Genomic DNA, 22,713 nt, shown 5'->3' with positions numbered 1-22,713 from the left:
TTTCCTGCTGTCTTCAACTAAGTGTTTCTTGAATTGAATCGCTTTGTATTCAAGTAATAAAATGCACAACAGGCAGTACATTTCTGGGTGATTATCTCACTCCTCAGGTGGTGTAATAAGGCACGAGGCCAAGGCCCTGGCATGCCTTATTGTTATTAGGAAGGGAATTTATGGATAAAATAAAGCGAGCGGTTATTTGCATCAGCAGTAACCACAACAAGGAATGCAATTATGGCAGGTCCTCCTCACGTGTGTGCAGAGCAGGGTGAGGCGGGGCGGGGGGGGGGGTGCGGTGAGTGCTCCCTAACCAGCCATACAGCTCGGGTAACCAGAGATTTGCCCCTCCTGCAAGGAGCTTCTTAGGAATTGTGTGAAAAACAACAGGAAGGCCTTGGCCACAGACAGCCGTATGAACTTGGTACCTGGGATGAGCTCTCCCCCTGGACCCGCTCTGGGCTTAGCAGCTGCGTCGTCCCGGACACCTTGCCGGCCTGTCCTGAGTGTCGGCGTCGCCACTGATGAAATGGCAAGTGCAGCCAGTGGTTGGGCATGAGGAGGGTTCGGTGGTGGGTTTTCATGAATCTTAAGCACATTTCCTGGCTCAAAGTAAGCCCCCAATAAATGCTAATGGAATTAGAATTTTTTTCCTTCTTTTTAAAAATTTTTAAAAAAATTCAATTCCAAGTTCGTTAACATACAGTGTACCAATAATTTCAGGAATAGAATGTAATGATTCATCACTTACGTATAATGCCCAGTGCTCATCCCAGCGGGTGCCCTCCTTAATGCTCCTCACCCCTTTAGCCTTTCCCCCTACCCAACACCCCGCCAGCAACCTTCAGTTTGTTCTGTGTATTTAAGAATCTCTTATGGTTTGTCTTCCTCTCTGTTCTTGCATTATTTTTGCTTCCCTTCCCTTATGTTCATCTGTCTTGTATCTTAAATTCCCCATATGAGTGAAGTCATGTATTTGTCTTTCTCTGACTGACTTATTTCACTTAGCATAGTACCCTCTAGTTCCATCCACGTTGTTGCAAATGGCCAGGTTTCATTCTTTTTGATCGCCAAGTGATAGTCCATTGTGTGTATAGGTATATACACATATAAATATGTACGTGTATCTCATCTTCTTTATCCATTCATCGGTTGATGGACATCTGGGCTCTTTCCATACTTCAGCTCTTGTCGATAGCGCTGCTATAAACATTGGGGTGCTTGTGCCCCCTTTGAATCAGCACTCCTGTATCCTTTGGATAATGACCTAGTCGTGTACAATTGCGGAGTCTTGGGGAGTTCTATTTTGAATTTTGTGAGGAAACTCCGTACCATTTTCTAGAGTGACTGGACCAGTTTGCATTCCCACCAGCAGTGCAAAAGGGTTCCTCTTTCTCCGCATCCTCGCCAACATCTGTTGTTGCCTGAGTTGTTAGTTTTAGCCATTCTGACAGGTGTTGAAGTCTGAAATTGTGATGCTTCTATCTTTGGTTTTCTTTTTCAGGATTGCTTTGGCTATTCAGGGTCTCTTCTGGTTCCATACAAATTTTAGGATTGTTTGTTCTAGCTCTGTGAAGAATGCTGGTGTTATTTTGATATAGATTGCATTGGATATGTAGATTTCTTTGGGTAGTATTAACATATTAATACTATTTGTTCCTCCCATCCATGAGCATGGAATATTTTTCTGGTTTTTTGTGTCTTCTTCAATTTCTTTCATAAGCTTTCTATAGTTTTCTGTGTACAGAGTTTTCACCTCTTTGGTTAGGTTTATTCCTAGGTATTTTATGGTTTTTGATACGTTGTAAATGGGATTGATTCCTTGATTTCTCTTTCTTCTGCTTTATTATTGGTGTATAGAAATGCAGCCGATTTCTGAACATTGATTTTATATCCCGCAACTTTGCTGAATTCATGAATCAGTTCTAGCAGTATTTTGATGGAGTCTTTGGGTTTTCCACATAAATATGTTGTCTGCAAAGAGTGAAAGTCTGACTTCCTCCTTGTCAATTTGGATGCCTTTTATTTCTTCGTGTCGTTTGATTGTTGAGGCTAGGACTTCCAACACTATGTTGAATAACTGTAGCGAGAGTGGACATCTTTCTCGTGTTCCTGACCTTAGGGGGAACGCTGTCCGTTTTTCCCCATTGAGAATGATATTAGCGGTGAGTCTTTTGTATACGGCCCTTATGATCTCGAGGTGTGATCCTTATATCCCTGTTTTCTTGAGGGTTTGTTTTTTTCAAGAAAGGTTGCTGTATTTTATCAAATGCTTTTTCAGCATCTATTGAGAGGATCATGTGGTTCTTACCCTTTCTTTTGTTAATATGATGTATCACATTGATTGATTTGTGGATATTGAACTAGGCCTGCATCCCAGGAATAAATCCCACTTGACTGTGGTGAATAATTCTTTTAATGTATTCTTGGATCCAGTTTGCTAGTATCTTGCTGGGAATTTTTGCCTCCATGTTCCTCAGGGAAATCGGTCTGTAGTTCTCTTGTTTAGTAGAGTCTTTATCTGATTTTGGAATCCGGGTAATGCTGGCCTTGTAGAATTAATTTGGAGGTTTTCCTTCCATTTCTATTTTTTGGAACAGCTTCAAAAGAATAGGTGTTAACTCTTCTTTAAATGTTTGGTAGAATTCCCCTGGAAAGCCATCTGGCCCTGGACTTTTGTTTGTTGGGAGGTTTTTGATTACTGATTCAATTTCTTTACTGGTTATGGGTCTGTTCAAATTTTCTCTTTTTTCCTGTTTCAGCTTTGGTAGTTTATATGTTTCTAGGAATTTGTCCATTTCTTCCAGATTACCCAATTTGTTGGCATATAGTTGCTCATAATATTCTCTTATTATCATGTGTATTTCTGCAGTGGTGGTTGTGATCTCTCCTCTTTCATTCGTGATTTTATTTATTTGGGTCCTTTCAATTTTCTTTTTGATCAATCTGGCTAGAGGTTTATCAATTTTGTTAATTCTTTCAAAGAACCAGTTCCTGGTTTCATTGATCTCTTCTACTGTTTTTTGATTTCAATATCACCGATTTCTGTTCTAATCTTTACTATTTCCCTTCTTCTGCTAGTTTTGGGCTTTATTTGCTGTTTTTTTTTTTTTCTCCAGCTCTTTTAGGTGTAAGGTTAGGTTGTGTATTTGAGATCTTTCTTCCTTCTTTAGGAAGTCCTGGTATGCTATATGCTTCCCTCTTATGACCACCTTCACTGCATCCCAGAGGCTTGGGCTGTTGTGTTTTCATTTTCATTGGCTTCCATGTACTTTTTAATTTCCTCTTTAATTTCTTGGTTAACTCATTCTTTATCAGGATGTTCTTTAATCTCCAATTATTCATGGTCTTTCCAGATTTTTTTCTTGTGATTGATTTCGAGTTTCATAGCATTGTGATCTGAAAATATGCAAGGTATGGTCTCAATCTTTTTGTATCTGTTGAGGGCTGATTTGTGATCCAGTATGTGATCTATTCTGGAGAATGTTCCATGTGCACTTGAGAAGAATGTGTATTCTGATGCTTTAGGATGAAACATTCTGACTGTATCTGTTAAGTCCATCTGGTCCGGTTGTCATTCAGAGCCATTGTTTCCTTGTTGAGTTTCTGCTTAGATGATCTGTCCACTGTTGTAAATGGGGTGTTGAAGTCCCCTACTATTATGTCATTGTTATCAATGAGTTTCTTTATGTTTGTGATTAATTGATTTATGTATTTGGGTGCTTTCACATTGGGGGCCTAAGTATTTACAATGGTTAGATATTATTGTTGGATAGACCCGTTAATTATGATATAATGCCCTTCTTCAGTCTTTATTTTAAAATCTAGTTTGTCTGATATAAATATGGCTACTCCACCTTTCTTTTGATGACCATTAGCATGACAGATGGTTCTCCATCCCCTTACTTTCAACCTGCAGGTGTCTTTAGGTCTAAAATGAGTCTCTTGTAAGCAGCATGGAGATCAGTCTTATTTTCTTATCCGTTCTGATACCCTGTGTCTTTTGATTGGAGTGTTTAGTCCATTGACATTTAGGGTGAAAGATATGAATTTAGCGCCATTGTGTTGCCTGTTGAGTTCGTGTTTCTGATGATGTTCTCTGGTCCTTTCTAGTCTTTGTTGCTTTTGGTCTGTTTTGTTTTGTTTTGTCTTTTCTCCACTCAAAGTGTCCCCCTTAAAATTTCTTGCAGGGCAGGTTTAGTGGTCACGAATTCATTTAGTTTTTGTTTGTCTGGGAAACTCTTCATCTCTCCTTCTATTTTTAATGACAGCCTTGCTGGATAAAGAATTCTTGGCTGCATATTTTTCCAATTCAGCTCCAATATATCCTGCTACTCCTTTCTGGCCTGCCAAGTTTCTGTGGCTAGGTCTGCTGTGAATCTGATCTGTCCTCCCTTATAGGTTAAGGACTTTTTTCCCCTTGCTGTTTTCATAATTCTTTCCTTGTCTGTGTATCTTGAGAATTAGACTGTGATTTGCCTTGGTGATGGTCAGTTTTTGTTGAATCCAATGGGAGTTCTCTGTGCTTCTTGGATTTGAATGTCTGCTTCCTTCACCAGACTAGGAAAGTTTTCCACTATAATTTGCTCACATAAACCTTCTGTCTCTTTTTCTCTCTCTTCATTTTCTGGGACTCCTATGATTTGGATGTTATTCATTTTTAATAAGTCACTGAGTTCTCTAAGTCTTGTATCATCATCTTTTGCCTTTGTTTCCCACTTTTTTTCTGCTTCATTATTCTCCATAATTTTATCTTCTAAATCACTGATTTGCTGCTCTACTTCATCCATCCTTGCCATCGTGGTATCCATTCTGGATTGCGTCTTGTCTATAGCAATTTTTTTCTTTTTTTTTTTTAAATATAATTTATTGTCAAACTGGCTAACATACAGTGTGTAAAGTGTGCTCTTGGTTTTTGGGGTCGATTCCCTTGGTTCATCGCTTACATACGGCATCCAGTGCTCATCCCAACAAGTGCCCTCCTCAATGCCCATCACCCATTTTCCCCTCTCCCCTACCCCCCCGCCCCAAATCCACCCTCAGTTTGTTCTCTGTATTTAAGAGTCTCTTATGGTTTGCCTCCCTCCATCTCTGTTTGTAACTATTTTTCTCCTTCCCTTCCCCCATGGTCTTCTGTTAAGCTTCTCAAGATCCACATATGAGTGAAAACATGATATCTGTCCTTCTCTGACTGACTTATTTCACTTAGCATAATTCAGTTATAGCATTTTTAATTTCATCTAGACTAGATCTTATTTCTTTCATCTCCGCAGAAAGGGACTCTCTGCTTTTTTTTCAACCCCAGCTAGTATTCTTATTATCATGGTTCTCAATTCTAGCTCAAACATCTTGCTTATATCTGTGTTGATTAAGCCCCTTGCTGTCATTTCTTCCTCTGCTTTGTTTTTGGGTGAATTCCTTCACTTTGTCATTTTGGAGGAAGAAAAAAATTAAAATAAAAATTAAAAAATTAAAAACAAAACAAAAAAATCAAAGAAATGAAGCTAGATCCTAGGTGGGTGTGTTTGGTCAAGCTTGTTGAAAGAAGCTTGATAGAATAAAGAAAAAAGGAAAAGAAAAGAAAAAATTAAAAAATTTATATAATAACAGAGTGAAATGAAATAAAATAAAACATTTAAAAAATAAAGCAAAAAAAAATAAATTTTTCTCTTTGTATACCAATGGTTTTGGGGGACAGATTTGCTCAGCCCCCTGCAAGTGTTTTCACTCTTTCTCTCTTCTTCTCTCCAGCCACTTATGGGGAGTGCTTTTCTTGAACAATCCTGATGTGCCACATTCTCTCCCTTTCCCTTTCTCTGTCCTCTCTGCAAAACAACTCCCTACCCTCCACAGCTTTTCTCTCCTCCAGTTCACCTCTCTGTAATGCGTACCTGCCAAGTTCTGTGGCTCAAGTTATGCAGATTGTTGTGTTAATCCTCAGATCAATTTCCTAGGTGCTTAAAATGGTTTGGTGCTTATCTGGCTGCATTTTGGGGACAAGACAAGCTCAGGGTCTCCGTGCTGTGCTGCCATATTCTGAAACCTTTTTTTTCCTTCTTAAAATTCTTCATGAACTTGAGTTTCTGGTCTCTTCACTTCCTCAGTTTTGTGCAATTATTTCAGAGACACCAAGAATTCCCATCATTCTTGGGGCCCCTTTCTGGACAATATGTGCACATGATGCCCCTTGCTGTATAGCACTTGCTTTTCAAAACCTTGCCCCCAATTAAATCCAACTCTCCACTTCCCTGGGTCTGTTCTTGAGTTCATGTCCATGGACCTTGGATGGGCTATTACAACTCCTTGCTCGTCATTCTTCATCTCCCACCTCACGCCCCCTTGCCATCTCTTCTGGACCACTTTTTACTTTTTGTCCTCTCTTTTGAATCCTGGATGCCTATCCCATCCTCACTTGATGCTGATGGCCCAGTTTCCCATTTCACAGAGGACATAGACACGAGCTGGAGGGAAGCAACATGCACTCACCTCACCGCATCTGTGTCTACTGTCTTCTCCTTCGTCACAAGTGATGAACTGAGTGTGCTCCTAAGAAGGCTCATCCATGGGATGAGATCCTGCCTCCACTGGTGAACCCATGGGAACTGGTGACCCCTCCTTTCAGTCCTGCTTCATTATTTTTTGCCTTGCCACTGGATCACTACCAGAAGTCTTTATAGCTGCTTCCAGTTCTCCTGTCTTTTTTTTTTTTAATTTTTTTTTCAACGTTTATTTATTTTGGGGACAGAGAGAGACAGAGCATGAATGGGGGAGGGGCAGAGAGAGAGGGAGACACAGAATCAGAAACAGGCTCCAGGCTCTGAGCCATCAGCCCAGAGCCTGACACAGGGCTCAAACTCACGGACCGCGAGATCGTGACCTGGCTGAAGTCGGACGCTTAACCGACTGCGCCACCCAGGCGCCCCTACAGTTCTCCTGTCTTAAAGACATTTCTTCTTTGACCTTCATGCCTCCTTCAGTTACCACACTGTTGCTCTGCTTTAAAGCAGAGATTCTTTTACTCTGAGTTTATGTGTACCTTGCTTAGGCTCCCCCTCTAACTTCCCAGTTCCACCAGCATGGTACCTCTTGGGGTGACCGGTACTGGTCGCATGGCTTGATCCGAAGGGCAATTTTTGGTCCTTATCTTCAGTGATGATCACTGTAGCTTTTGACATGTACCATGACTCCCTCCTTGAAATATGTTCCTCACTCAATTTCCAGGACACTTCAGTCTCCTGGTTTTTCTCATTTCTCATTGGCAGCTCTTTTTCATCTTTTGCTGGTTCCTCCTCATCTTCTTGAACTCTGAATGTTGGAATACCCCAAAGCTCAGCTCTGACATGTTTTCTCTTTTTACACCTGCTTTCATGGTGGGCTGATCTGACATCATGCCTTATTTCCATTATATGCTGACAGTCCTCACACTTGTATCTCCAGTCCCAGACTCTTCCCCAGATTCAAGCTCAAATATCCAACTGCCTATTCAGTATGTCCCCTGGGAAAATGAACAGGTATCTCCAACTCAACATGTGCAGAATGAAACTTTTGATCTTCCCCTCAAAAGCTGTCCTTTCCCATCTCAGTTAATGGCCATTTCCTTCAGCCTTTGTCTTGCATGCCAAATCAAATCTATAAGATAATACAATTGACCTTGCCTTCAGAACATATTTAGAATATGACCATTTCTCAACACTTTTACCAAAACGACCCTGGTCCAAGCCACTGTCTTTTCTTGCATGCATTATTTCAGTAGACTTATAATTGATCCCCGTTTCCTCCCTTGCCTCTGTAAGTCTGTTCTTGACATGTAGTCAGAGGGATCCTTTAAATGCAAAGGCTAGATCATAACCCTGTACATATTTCTCTTCTCTGTATATAACCCTCAAGTGGCTTCACATATCACTCATGGAGAGAGCCCAGCCATCACAGAAGCCTATGTGGTTTTCCTCTGTCTGACCTCCTGTTGTCTCTTTGTCCTCCCAATGGCATTGTTCTCTTCCTGGTTTCTGTCAGATCAGTGTTACCTAGTCCCCCGCACCCCCCCGCTCCATTTGTCTTCACAGTACTTAACCACTTGTATCATTCACTTATTTATTGTTTGTCTTCCAGAACTAGAATATAAGGCCCACGATGTCCATGATTTTGTTTTGTTCATTGAACCCCAGACTTCTAGAAGGAATCTCATTAAATATATTTTGGCTCTGTGAACACATACCAAGCCATGTTCTTCTGTAAATTTACCCATGCTATGATTCTAGGTTTCAGTTGAATTTAACTAGTTGAATAAAGATGTATGTGGGACTCCGCTGTCAGCCTCACATGGCTTCAAGCCCTGGTATTGTCCCGGCTCACAGGGACCTGTGTAAATAAGGCAGGTCTAGACCAATACCATGCTAGGAAGTCAGGGGCTGCCCAAAGAGAGGTAAACCAGAGCACCAGCCAGTGTGTATTTCTTTAACATTAAAAAAAATTCTGATTCATTTCTTCAATCCTGTAAACTTGAGATTCTTAAAATCTAGGGCTTTAGATATATTGTCTAGTCTGGTTCTTCATTCTCAAATAGTGCCACACACGTGTATCTATTTTTGAATATTAAATAATTGTGCACTTGCATTTAAAGGTGAAGTCTAATAGAGAAAACTTATTCCCTCCCCTTCCCTTTGAAGGTTTGCTAAGTTAGGAGCCTCAGACAAGTGATGTTATAAAACTTACTTGTGCCACTAGAGCTGGATGCCTTTTATTTCCTTTTTTTACCTAATTGTTCTGGCTAGGACCTTCAGTACAATGTTGAATAGAAGTGGTGAGAGCAGACATCCTTGCCTTGTTCCTGATTTTAGGGGGAAGGCTTTCAAGTTTTGTTCTTTTACTGTTCTATACTATGATAGCTGTTGGTTTTTTACTCATGCCCTTTGTTGGGTCAAGGAAGTTCCCTTCTATTCCTAGCTTGTTGAGTGTGTTTATCAAGAAAAGTCATAAGATTTTGTGAAATGCTTTTTCTGCATCTATTGAGGTGATAATTTTTTTAAAATTGTATTAATGTGGTGTATTACAGTGACTGCTTTCTATATGTTCAATTACCCTTGAGTGCCTGGGATAATCTCACCTGTTCATGACGTCTAATTCTTTTTTAATGTCACTGGATTTGTTTGCAAGTATTTTGTTGAAGATTTTTCCTATATTCCTAAGGAATATTGGTCTTTAGCTTTCTTTAATTATGCCTCTATCTGGATTTGGTAATGCTAGCCTCACAGAATTGTGTTGGGAAGTGTTCCCTCTTATCTGTTTTTTTTTTTTTTCTGTTTGTTTGTTTTGGAAGAGTTTGTGAGGGATTAATTGGTTTTAATTATTCTTTAAATGTTTGCTAGAACATACCAGTGAACCCATTTGGTCCTGGGCTTTTTTTTTTTTTTTTTTTTTTTTTTTTTTTTTTTTTTTTGCAGGAAGTTTTTGATTTCTCATTTAATTTCTTTATTTGGTATAGGTCTATTCAGATTTTCTATTTCTTCTTCAGTCAGTTTCAGTAGCTTGTGTCTTTCTATTTTGTGTAGATTAGCTAATTCATTAGTATACAATTGTTCTAGCATTCCCTTATCCTTTTTGTTTTTATCCTTATCATTTTTTCTTAGAAAATCTAGCCAGAAATGTGTCAATTTTGCTAATCTTTTCAAAGAACTAACTCTGTTTGTTCTCTCTTTTCAATTTCATTTATTTCTGCTCTAATCTTTATTATTTCCTTTATTCTGTTTATTTGGGCTTAGTTTACTCTTATTTTTCTAGTTTCTTAAAGAACAAGATTAAGTTATTGATTTGAGGTTTTCTTCTTTTAAAAAATAATGCAGGCATTTACAGCTGTCAATTCCCCTCTTAAGCACTACATCCCATAATTTTTGGCACGTGTGCCTTCATTTTCATCCATCCAAAAGTATTTGCTAATTTCACTTGTGGTTTTTTTTTTTTTTTCCGTTTGGTCCGTTGGGGTTATTTAAGAGTGTGTTATTTAGTTTTGACATATCTGTGAATTACTCAATTTCTTTCTGTTATGGATTTCTAATTTCATTCCAGTATAGTTAGAGAACATCCTTTGATTATTCATATATTTAAAAATTTTTAAGACTTGTTTTATGTGCTAACATATGATTGAATAATGTTCCATGTGCACTTGAGAAGAGTGTATATTCTACCATTGTTGGGTGGAGTGTTCTTTTCATGCCCGTTAGGTCTAATTGGTTTATAGTGTTGTTCAAGTCCTCTATTATTGATTTGTACAATTGTTCTATCCACTATTAAAAGTGGCCATTGAAGTTTTCAGCTATTATTGTTCAGATGTCAGTTTCTCCTTTCGGTTTTATCAGTTTTTGCTTCATGTATATTGGGGCTCTATTATTGGGTGCATATGTGTTTATGTTACCTTAATTTATGCTTTTTCTAATGCTCCTCTTTTTTATGTAACTTTAAGTTTCTGACTTGTATAATTCTTCCTTCTTTCTGAAGAATTTAACCTTTTTCTTTAAAAGCAGGCTTGCTGGTGACTTATCCTCAGTTTTTGTTTGTGTAAGAAAGTATTATTTGCCTTTAACTTTTGAAGGATAATTTTTCTGGATACAGAATTCTAGGTTGGTAGGTTTTTTTCCCTTTCTACACTAAATGTTTCACCTGTTTCCTAGCTTACATGGTTTCTAAAGGTATGTATGTATATATGAGTCTTTCTTCTTTCTTTCTTTCTTTCTTTCTTTCTTTCTTTCTTTCTTTCTTCATGTTTCATAATTTTTTTATTGAAAACTAGACATTTTATTTTATTTTTTTTTAATTTTTTTTTCAACGTTTATTTATTTTTGGGACAGAGAGAGACAGAGCATGAATGGGGGTGGGGCAGAGAGAGAGAGGGAGACACAGAATCGGAAACAGGCTCCAGGCTCTGAGCCATCAGCCCAGAGCCTGACGCGGGGCTCGAACTCATGGACCGTGAGATCGTGACCTGGCTGAAGTCGGACGCTTAACCGACTGCGCCACCCAGGCGCCCCGAAAACTAGACATTTTAAATAATGTGGCAATTTTTGAAAACATTCTTTCCACTTGTCAAATTTTTGTTTTTGTTTAGTGACTCCTCTCCTCTCCTCTCCTCTCCTCTCCTCTCCTCTCCTCTCCTCTCCTCTCCTCTCCTCTCCTCTTGTAAGCTTCACACTCAGCACAGAGCCCAGTGCAGAGCTTGAACTCAAGCCAGGAGATCAAGACCTAGCTGAAATCAACAGCAACCCACTGAGCCACCCAGGAGCCCCTGTATAGTGACTTTTCTAAACTGACTTTGTAAAGTCTGTATTTTTTGTCACATATGACCATTGAAGTGTCTGATTGGTTAGTTTAGTGATCAGCTCATGATTGGACAGAGATTTCCTTAAATGCCTGCAAATAATAGTCTTCCAGTCTTTGCTGAGGGGCTCTTTGTGTGTATTTGAGTGTTCCTTTAATACTCTGATGGGCAGTTTAGAGACCTACCTTAGGCTTCATTTCCTGCTTGTGCAGAGCCCCAAGGTCAGCCCCAAGGTAAGAGTTTAGGGCCTGCTCCATTCTTTCCTGAACAAGCACACAGCCCTGGGCTTGTTCACAGCTCTATATGTGTGAGTGGCTTTCTAGACTCCCAAGAATATGTGGGAGCTTCCCTATGGACATCTCATTCCCTAGATTTCCCTTTAAGGTTTTTTTGTTAGTCTATTATTTGCTCCATCTGTTATCTGATCCTTTAGGCAGCTAGAAGCCTAGACAACAGTTGCCTCTGATCTTTTTCAACAAATGCTTTTTGACAGTTTCTTGTAATGGTGCTTGAAGGAGCACCAACCCCATTCTCCCCTTTCCAGCGATTGGCAGACTGCTGGATTTTCACTGAAATTGCAGGCTGTTGGTTTCAAGGCTACTGCCTATTTGGGGGCAGGGTGGACGGGAGCAGGGGAAGTTGAAGTGCCACAAAACCTGGTGTCCATACTGAGATTCTGCCATTGTTTATGAATGAGGGCTCCCTAGATTTCTGCAAACCTTTGGTTAATTTCCAGAGTTCTGAAAAAGTTGGTTCTGACGAGTTTTGCCAGTTTTCTTATTGTCTTCATGGAGGAGAGGATTTTCAGAGGTTCTTACTGAACCATTGTTGGTGCTCTTGCCGTCTGCTCTGCCTCTGGGATGGGTATGCAGTGAGGCACTTGAGGCGAGCATAGGGAATCCAAACTTTCCATCCTTACTCCCACCAAAGGAATGAGCCAGTGGTAGTCAAGATGCGGATGGATCTTCCTACCCAAGAACTTCCTTATTTCCCCATTTTTGAAAACTATTGGATCCACTAAAAACAATGAGTCTAAAATCATGACCTTGTGTTCATTTTAAGAAGAGTTTTTGAAACATTGGCAAGAAGGTCACGACTAGCATTGTTAGAGTCTCCAGCTGTCCTTTTGGAAGAGGAATAGGGAGGAGGTTGGCCACATTTGTAATGTGTGCTCAAAAGTAACGTACTCTGCTTTCTTTTATGTCACAGGGATTTAATGTGCAAAATGGCGGTTATACAGGACTGGCATATTTCGTATCCTCCCACACACAAGTTCATGAATTTAAGACCTCACTCTTCACCGTGTAGAGTGTATTCAAGGAATGGTTCCCAACGTGTGTTTAGACCTTCTTCAAGTGAGTATTCATGAAGAAATAATGCTAACGGTAGATATTACTTAAGTGTGTTTAGTATGTACCAGATTCTGTACAAAAGCTTCACATATCCTTTAACCACATGCAACAGAGCTATGAAGTAGACTCTCTTACTGTCCTTATATTCTTTATGGGGAAACGGAGACACAGCTCGATCAAACCACTTGCCCAGAAGTTATATAGTTTTAAAGTGGCAGGATCAAGATTTGAACCCAGACAGTGTGATTCCAAAATTACCGTGTTCCCTAGTATATCTCCTTACTTAGTTTTTCTTCATTAGGGACTCTTTATTTTAGTAGTTTTAGGGTTACAGAGAAATGTAGCTGAAGTCCAGAGAGTTCCATACATCCCCATTCCCTACTCTTTTTTTTTTAAATTTTAACGTTTATTTATTTTTGAGACAGAGAGAGACAGAGCATGAACAGGGGAGGGGCAGAGAGAGAAGGAGACACAGAATCTGAAACAGGCTCCAGGCTCTGAGCTGTCAGCACAGAGCCCGACGCGGGGCTCGAACTCACGGACCGTGAGATCATGACCTGAGCCGAAGTCAGATGCTTAACCGACTGAGCCACCCAGGCGCCCCCCCCCCCCCATTCCCTACTATTGACATCTTGCATTAGTGAGGTGCATTTGCTACGATTGATGTGCCGTTATTGATATGTTGTTAGTGACCAAAGTCTGCAGTTTACAGTCGAGTTGTTCTTTGTGTTGTGCATCCTCTGGGTTTTAATAAACATACAATGGCACGTGTCCAGGATGACGATATCACATGGAATCATTTCACTGCGCCACAAAATCCCCTGTGGTCCACGCATTCATCCCTCCCCGCCCCTAATCGGGGCAACCACTGGTCTTCTTACTGTCTCCATAGTTTTGCCTTCTCAGAATGTCATCAAGTTGGGATCGTATCGTATAGAGCCTTTTGAGACGGGCTTCTTTCCTTTAGCAGTACGCACTTAAGCTCCTTCCTGTCTTTTGACGAGGCAGTAGCCCAGTTTTTAACCTCTGAAAAATATGCTCTTACATGGATGTACCACGGTTAGCTTATCTGTTCACTACTGAAAGACATCTTGGCACTCATGAATAAAGCTGCTGTAAACGTTTCCGTGCAGGTTTTTGTGTGGATGTAAGTTTTAAACTCGTTTGCATCTCTCAGTGTTAAAGCAGTAAAATTCAACGTAATCATTTCCCCAAAGTAGATATTTTTCATCTCTCCCCCCTCTCCCTCCCCTCCCTTCTTTCCTGAACATTTCCTAAGCCCTGACATGTGACAAGAACTGTCATAGGTACTGAGGATAAAGAGGTGGGCCCAGCAGAGGTCCTGCCCTGATGGCACTCACAGTCCGGGGCGGCGGGGGGAGTAAAGAATTTTGGTGGCTTGAGGCAAACGCTACCAGAACGGAAGTGCGTGTGCGGAAAGCATAGCGAGCACACAGCCCGAGGTGCCAGGAGGCCTCAGAGGGGACAAAGGCACGGATGCCCTGAATTCTGCCTTGTGAGGGGGGGAAAGGCATTCCTGTCAAGTCGGACTGGACACTGTGCTTCCTCCCAGTGATTCGCAGGGTCACAGGCATCTACCCGGGAGTCTGGAAATACAGATCTCTAGGTGGCCGAATGTCTGCCAAAATTTGAGCATTTCTGTTTCCGAGGGAAAAGGGGAGAATAGATGGGGGTCGGCCAGCAGCTGCCGACACCGTTCAGCAGCCCCGCGTGTCCGGTGCCCTCTGGACACGTCTTAGCTGACCTTTCTGATCCTGCAGAGCAGCGTGGATCGAGGGGTGTTCCCGCCGAGCCTCTTGCGCTCTGCCACATCGGCCTTCGGAAGTGTGTGCCTGGACATCCCCGCAAGGAACACTTGAAAGTGTGGACCTCGAAGTATCCTAACCCAGAACTTCGCCTCTTACGTCGCCTCACGCACAAGCAGGATTCTGTTGTGTCCACTTGCCTTTCCTGAACGGGGAGGTGAACTTTGATTGTCCAGTTTGCCAGCTTTCTGTCCCTCTTTTGTGAGCCGCCTGTTGATATCCTTTGCCCGTTCCCCTGCTGTGGGCTGGTCTTCGGGTGACTCGTGGGCGCTCTCTTTGTATGGAAGGTCCTGGTCCTTCACCTGCCTGACGTGCCGTCAGTGCCTGCTTTTCCCTTTGGCCACTTGCCTTCCGTTTTTACTGGTGGTGATTCTCAGTACTGAATTCCTTTTTCTTGTTTAAAGTAAAAGTCTCCTGGCACCTTTTGCCTCCCCGAAGGTGGGGACCATGAAGTGTTTGGCTGCCCTCTGTCTCCTGCCTGGTGGTGCACATGGAGGTGATGTACTTGCATAATTCATATTAAATGAGCGCTGTTCATGGGGAAAACCACAGGCCTGGGACCCCTGTTTCCTTTTAAAACGGTTTTTTGCTTTATGTTCCAATCTGAAGGATTGCTCTTGACCTGACTTTATATTCATGAGGCTTTTCTTCTATCGTGTGCAGTCTGCGGTTAAGCAGATCAAATGAGTTTTTTCTTTTTACTTCTGATCTTATACTTTTAATTTCCAGCTTTGCGGTGTGCTGTCGAGAACAGTTTTCCTTTTCCCCGCCGAAATCCCCTGTATATTCAGCGTGTTGTTGGGTTTGCCTGTCATCTCTTGAACGTGTTCGCCGTTCCTGCTTTGCACACCTGATCACTTCTCCATCTGTTCTCTCTGTGGCTCCTCTGGTTTCGCTCTGGGTTAGGTCACCTTTTCTCATTTCACTTGTCTCGCAGTTTTAAAAAGATTTAACGGCACACATTTGTGTGGAGCGCGGAGGAAGCAGAAGACGCTGTTGAACGCCTCTTCTCTCAGGCTTCAAGTGAGATGGGCTGTCTCCATTTCATCTCCAAACTGAGCTCTCGTCTGGATTCGGTTGCAGCTGCCCCTGGTTTTCAGATGCTTTGATCTGGACATCCGAGCGCTGCCCCGTCCGGGTGCCGGGTTGGCCCTCTGCTTTACGGCGCCCCCTGCCGGTTTCGGAGGGTCTCTGGGGTGGGGGTTCTCTGTCCTCCAGCCCAGCTCCTAGTTTTCTGCTCCTGAGGAGGCTTGTCTCTGCCCTGCCTGCCTGCCTCCACTCTGCACTCTGAGGTGGGCTCAGCCTTAGGGACTCGCCTCTGCTTTCGCGCTCTGTCCTCAGCCTCTGGTGAGCAGGTGCCTTACACTCAGGGAAGAGCCTGCCCACCCGGGCCCCGTCACAGCCCCGTACCTCGTCCCCAGCAGTGGGGTGCCACTTCCACCCCCGCGGGAAGGCCCAGGAGGCCGGGCGCGGACTTGCCCTGTGGCTGAGGCCCCACGGCCTCAGCCCATCACACCTGTCCCCGGACGGCCGCTGAATAGTTGGTTCTTTTTCCCTCACCCCGGTCGAGAATGAATGTGCTCTGCTTCCCCTGCTCCTGCAAGGGTAAAAGGGTCCCGGGTCCGTCCCCTCTGAGGAGTGGCTTGCCCTTTCCGGAATTTAGGTTGTTGGCGTCCCTCAGTTCTCTGATGGGCTTAAAACTGAGCATCCCACTTGTTCTCATTGTTAGGGTGAGAATGACAGTCTCTTGTGACTGTTGTATATTCTAAACGGATGCAGAAAAGGTTGTCAACTTGCCCTTCGGAAAGATGATATCAATTTATATTCCCACCAGCCGATTATGTGAGTGTCGTTACTGCTTTCCTTTCAAACCTTGGGAGGCGCGTTAGGCACGTGAGTTTTCCTTTTACTGTCCACCAGTTTCAAACCAATATTTCTGATGACTTTTAAATTAGAATTGTTGATTGCAAAGATGGTGCTTCTTGGGAAGCAACTAAAACTAGACGTGAAAACTCCAAAAAAAGGTTTCAAGGTGGAGACATAAATTGACAAGAGAGGCTCCTCCATGACCCTGGGGCCGGAGGAGGAGTTCGGGGCTGGGTGGGCAGAGGGCGAAACCGGGTTCACCAGCCCACATGGAGCCATGCAGCCCCTCCCTGTGGATTGGCTGCTTCTGAGATTCCGGGGACAGAAATGGAGTGGGGGGGGGCCGGCGGGGCCCCTGGAAATCTGGGACGTTTAGGTCACTTCACGCTGGGGGCTCCTACTCAGTCCTCTTCCCCGCATCTGCTCCCTCCCAGGTGAGCCTCTGACTCCACGTCCCCGCATCTCTACGCATCATGCATAACCAGAGCGATAGCCCCGTTCTGACTTCCCTCCTGAGCTCCAGATCGAATCTCCAGGTGCCTCTCTGACCTTTCTGCCTGGGTTCATCTGATGGGCATCTCAACCGTGAGCCGGCCAAGCAGAGCTCTTCGTTCCTGGCGTTCTCCATCTCGGTGAATAGCACCATCATTTATGTGGTTCTTCGAGCCCAGCCCCCAGTTATCCTTGGTTTCTTCAGGCTCTGCCCTGCTGAGCCGATCAATCAGCAAAACCCCGTCCACTCTGTCTCTTGACTATACCTCCCGTCTGTCTACTTTCCCCCCCTGCCCCACATCCAGGGCCACCACCTGGTTCAAGCCACAGATACCTCTTCTCGGACCCTTGCAATCGCCTGCTCTCTGGTCTTCTTCCTCATTTCTTGCCCCTGTGTAATCTACTCTCTACACAGCAGCCGGAGTGATTTTTGAAGACAAGGTAGGTTAGAGGGGTTCACCGCCCTGCTTGAACTCTCCCGAGCTTTCCCGTTGCATTTAGAGACAACCCCAGGTTCTTGTGCAGACACTGAAGCACCACCCACCCTGATCTCAGCAATTTCTGCCCTCCGTCTCACGCGACACACGCATGCTGTGTCCCCTCTAGCTTCTCGTCTGGCTGGCCCATTTTATCGTTGTGGTTCAGCTCATCAAACACCTAGAGAGGACTTCCCTGACTACTGCACCTAAAACAGCTCCCCCCTGGCTCTTCGCCTTGTTCTTTCTCACCGTCTTTGTGGCATGTGCACTGCCTACCATTATTTTATCGCTTATTGATTATCTGTTCCTTGTCTTTACTCTTTCCTCCAGATTCTAAGCTTTACAGGAGCTGATCTCCTTTGTCTGGTTCACTGTAGTACCTCAGTGCCTAGAGCATTGGCTGAAATATGATGGGTGCTCAATACATATTTTTTGAATGAATGAATTATCCTTCCTTAAAAGTCAGTCTTTCTCAGGGCTCCCTTCTTCTCTTCATGGCCAGTTCCCCCACTTCTGATCTCTAAATGTTTGTGTTCAGCTTTCAAGTGGACATCCCCACTCAGAGATCCCAAAATGAGTTCATTAGTTTTCCCATAAACTTTTTTCTCATCCGTTCCAGTATGTATTGCTATATACAAACTCCTGTAAATGTAGAAGGTTGGAAGAGCAATTATCGTATATTTTGCTCACAGATCTGCCATTGGAGCAATAGGGACTTTACCTGGTCTATTTCAACTTCTCGTTCATTCACTCCTACTTTTCCCTCCGTGCCCATCATCTTAGGGTAGACCTCCATTAATACATGCCTGAGCATGCTGTTAGTTAACGACATGTCTCCATACTGTCACTGGGTCCTCCCCTTTCTGTCCCTCCTACATGTGATGTCAGAATTCAGTTTAAGAATGAAAATTGGGTGATGTCATTCTCTCGATGGAAGTCCCAGCTTGGCGTCCCATGACCAGAGCATGAAGCCCTGGGATTTGGCTCCTGCTGACTTTCGTAGTCTCGTCTCTGGGCTGATGCCTCCTATGCTTGTCCCTCCGTTTGCCTCAACTGGCTGTCCTCCACAGTACCCCCTGCTTCTAGCCTCTCTCACTGTTGGGAGCACCAAGTTCCAGTTGAAGTTGTCACCTCTTTCTTGTAAGCAGCTTTTCCTGAGACCTTCAGCCTGTCACCCCAAACCAGCCACCCTCTTTTCTAGGTCTCCAGTGGGTCCTGGTTATGTGTGCCCCTCCCCAAGGAGGCAGTGGGCATGGTGAGCGAAAGGCATCCCAGCACCTGGCATAGGCTTCCCGGGTGCTCGGCGAGCATCAGGGAAGGTGAACATCGGTGAAAGCTCATGCCAGAGAGGCATGATACCTGGATAAGAAATTCTCATTTGAAGGGAAATAACTAGAATCATCCTTCCCTGGCTCCTGCTTGTGAGTGAGTTTATAAAAGAAGAGATGACATTAAAGACATTTAACACACATCCAGAATTTACTATGTAAAGCAAAGCTACTGAGTAAACTGTAGTCACCAAGCCTTTGCGATCTCATAAGTCAATAGAACAGATTGACCAAACTACCTTTCGTTTTAGGCTCCTCTTTCTTGAAGGTTGTAAAATATCAAAAGGGAACAATCACGTGTTCATGCTTATGAAACTGACTGACAGAAACTGCTTTCATGCTTATGAAACTGAGGGCAGAAACTGACTGACAACCATGAGTCGATTTGTACTTACTGTATTTACTTGTTCCCACGGCCGTTTCCATCTTAGACAGAGAGGATGGAGGCTGGGGTGTGTCAGCTCTCCTCTGGTGACACGGGGACCCCTGGGATCTACAGCGCCACGGGCCCCACGTGGCTGCTTTTCCTCCCAGGAAGTGCACCCCCCCCCCCCGCCTCCGGGAACTTATTTAGCACCTTCTGACATTCTTTCATTACCTTCCAGGGGCCAGCCATTCTCATCCCTTCCTTGTCTTGGGAAGGGAAATGATCTAGATTTGAGAGTTACACGTTTTCCCCTCAAAAAGTGGCAAGGGGGTGAAAAGTGGATATGATATTTTGAAGATTTATTTGAAATGATACTGTTCTGATTGAATTTTCTTCTGAAGACCATGTTCTTTGCTTATGATGATACATGTCCTGTACAGGGAAGATTATCTTTGCTTTGCTTTTTCTCTCTCCGAATTTTCTCTTTATCCTTGTATTTTGCCAGTTTCACTATGATATGTCGTGCAGAAGATCGATTCAAGTTACGTCTGAAGGGAGTTCTCTGTGCCTCTTGGATTTCAATGCCTTTTTCCTTCCCCAGTTCAGGGAAGTTCTCAGCTATTATTTCTTCAAGTACCCCTTCAGCACCTTTCCCTCTCTCTTCCTCCTCTGGGATACCAATTATGCGTATATTATTTCTTTTTAGTGTATCACTTAGTTCTCTAATTTTTCCCTCATACTCCTGGATTTTTTTTATCTCTCTTTTTCTCAGCTTCCTCTTTTTCCATAACTTTATCTTCTAGTTCACCTATTCTCTCCTCTGCCTCTTCAAGCCGAGCCGTCGTGGTTTCCATTTTGTTATGCATTTCGTTTAAAGCGTTTTTCAGCTCCTCGTGACTGTTCCTTAGTCCCTTGATCTCTGTAGCAAGAGATTCTCTGCTGTCCTGTATACTGTTTTCAAGCCCAGCGATTAATTTTATGACTATTATTCTAAATTCACTTTCTGTTATATTATTTAAATCCTTTTTGATCAGCTCATTAGCTGTTGTTATTTCCTGGAGATTCTTCTGAGGGGAATTCTTCCGCTTGGTCATTTTGGATAGTCCCTGGCGTGGTGAGGACCTGCAGGGCACTTCCCCTGTGCTGTGGTGTATAACTGGAGTCGGTGGGCGGGGCCGCAGTCAGACCTGATGTCTGCCCCCAGCCCACCGCTGGGGCCGCAGCCAGACTGGTGTGTGCCTTCTCTTCCCCTCTCCTAGGGGTGGGATTCACTGTGTGGTGGTGTGGCCCGTCTGGGCTACTTGCACACTGCCAGGCTTGTGATGCTGGGGATCTGGCGTATTAGCTGGGGTGGGTAGGCAAGGTGCACGGGGGGGGGGGGGCAGGAGGGGCAGGCTTAGATCGCTTCTCCTTAGGTGATCCTCTTCAGGAGGGGCCCTGTGGCAGCGGGAGGGAGTCAGATCCGCTGCCGGAGGTTTGGCTCCGCAGAAGCGCAGAGTTGGGTGTTTGCGCGGAGCGAGCAAGTTCCCTGGCAGGAACTGGATCTCTTTGGGATTTTGGCTGGGGGATGGGCGGGGGAGGTGGCGCTGGCGAGCGCCTTTGTTCCCCGCCAAGCTGAGCTCTGTCGTCCGGGGCTCAACAACTCTCCCTCCCGTTGTCCTCCAGCCCTCCCGTTCTCCGAGCAGAGCTGTTAGCTTATGACCTTCCAGATGTCAAGTCCCGCTTGCTGTCGGAACACACTCCGTCCAGCCCCTCCGCTTTTGCAAGACGGACTCGGGGGCTCTGCTTGGCCGGTGGGCCGCCCCTCCGCCCCGGCTCCCTCCCGCCAGTCCGTGGAGCGCGCACCGCCTCGCCGCCCTTCCTACCCTCTTCCGTGGGCCTCCCGTCTGCGCTTGGCTCCGGAGACTCCGTTCTGCTAATCCTCTGGCGGTTTTCTGGGTTATTTAGGCAGGTGTAGGTGGAATCTAAGTGATCAGCAGGACGCGCGGTGAGCCCAGCGTCCTCCTACGCCGCCATCTTCCCAGTCAGTCTGCTTTTTCTCTTTAATGTGATTACTGTTATTTTATATTGACCAGATTTCAGAGGTAAAAAATGGCCGTAGATTCGTTGTTGCAAGTCAAGCAATGCTTAGATGCGTAAAGTGAGATACAGTAGAAGAAAGAGTGTTTTAGAAGTTTGTTGGATCCTAGTCCGCAGTGAAGTGGTTTTGGAGATCTTTGCTTTAAGCACGTCTAATAAACAACTGTATCTCTTTGACAGCCACTGCTATGGCAAATCCGATACTGTCCTTCTTAGATGTCAAACGGATTTTATTTCAAAAAATTACCGATAAAGGAGACGAGTTGAGAAAGGCCTTTCAGCTGCTCGATACCAATCACAACATGACAGTGTCGAAGAGTGAGCTGAAAAGAATTATCACAACCTTCCTGATGCCTCTCACAAGAGAACAGTTTCAAGATGTCCTGGCTCAGGTACCGTATGCACAAGCGACTTAGAATAACCCAGTTCTGGAAACGATGGGGTTGGTTACTGCAGCGGGCATTGTGTTCTGGTTTTTCCCCCCACGGTTCCAAGTGAGTGGTTCAAGTTTTGTTTATTTTTCACAATTCAGTTTAAATCTGGCGGATGTGGGGTGATCAACACGGACGCGAGTCATATTTTGTGTGGACCACTGGTACAGCTGTTTCCTTTAGTTTTTTTTTTTTTTTTTTTAAAGGCTTCCACATAAAGAGTATTTGGTCAACTCATATTTTGGAAGTTAGTATTTTGGCATTTGTTCTTGCATTGAATGGTTATTGAGCACCTACTGTATGCTGAACCCAATGCAGAGCAATCAGATGCAGGCCTGCCCTTGAGGGGGTCCCAGTCCCATGAGACGTATTTGCAAGTGTTGCTAAGCGTGGGCATTATAGGCAGGAGAGTTACCTAAAAATGGGGTGGTTGTCCAAGAAGGCTTTGGGGAGGAAGCGGTGTTTTTGGTCACGTTGTGATGGAGGGGTGGATATTAGCCAGATGAAAAAACAGAAGGGCATTCTAGGCAGAGAGAATAATAGCCCAGGTGAAATCATGCATGTCAGAATCAGCATGGCATGTCTGTTCAGGGAACTGGGTAGTGCTGTTTGTATCAGAAGCAAAGGGATATGTGTCAAGTTGTGGACAGGGGGGCCAGTCCTGAAAAGTACCATGCAAAGGAGTTCGGCTTCTGTCCTGGAAGCCATAGGGGGCCAAGGTTTGCAGCAGGGAAGATGCAGTTACTTGGGGAGGGATATGGAGGACAGGCCCTTGGGCCTTCCGGTGGGGTACCATACCAGGGGGCTGTAAATAGTCAACATTTGGTGGGTGAGCCCTCAGGGCCTTTAAAAAAGGAATGCACAATACAATAGTAATTAAACACTCTCAAATCCATAGGGAGCGATGTCATAATATAAAGTAGAAAAGTTGGTTGGGAATATCAGTAGTGTGCCTTCCAACCCAATAACCCAATTATTAATTTGTACACACACACACAGGCACATGCACACAAACACACACACACACACACACACACACACACACACACACACACAAATATACATATTTTTACTCATTCATTACTTCTTCATCAGAGTCTGGCATTTTATAGTATTTAAAAGCCTATTTCCTTCTAGAATTTGGTGACTACCTCCACCCAACTCAGTTTGCTTTCTTTTACCACAGGGGAA

At 44.0% G+C, this 22,713-nt stretch overlaps 1 protein-coding gene across 2 annotated transcripts in view; it reads left to right on the top strand.

Annotated features, from left to right (window-relative positions):
- EFCAB6 (EF-hand calcium binding domain 6) overlaps positions 1-22,713 on the top strand; it is a 248,861-nt gene that overhangs the window by 12,649 nt on the left and 213,499 nt on the right. For both annotated transcript variants that reach the window (XM_023257575.2, XM_023257574.2), the window contains exons 4-5: positions 12,512-12,657; positions 21,272-21,483. In XM_023257575.2, the coding sequence (XP_023113343.2) occupies positions 12,512-12,657; positions 21,272-21,483 (358 nt within the window). The remainder of the gene's footprint in view (positions 1-12,511; positions 12,658-21,271; positions 21,484-22,713) is intronic.

Source organism: Felis catus, chromosome B4 (assembly GCF_018350175.1).
Source record: "Felis catus isolate Fca126 chromosome B4, F.catus_Fca126_mat1.0, whole genome shotgun sequence".
In the NCBI taxonomy this organism is placed as follows: Eukaryota; Metazoa; Chordata; class Mammalia; order Carnivora; family Felidae; genus Felis; species Felis catus.
Note: the sequence above shows the minus strand (reverse complement) of the source record. Positions and strands in the feature narration are given on the sequence as shown.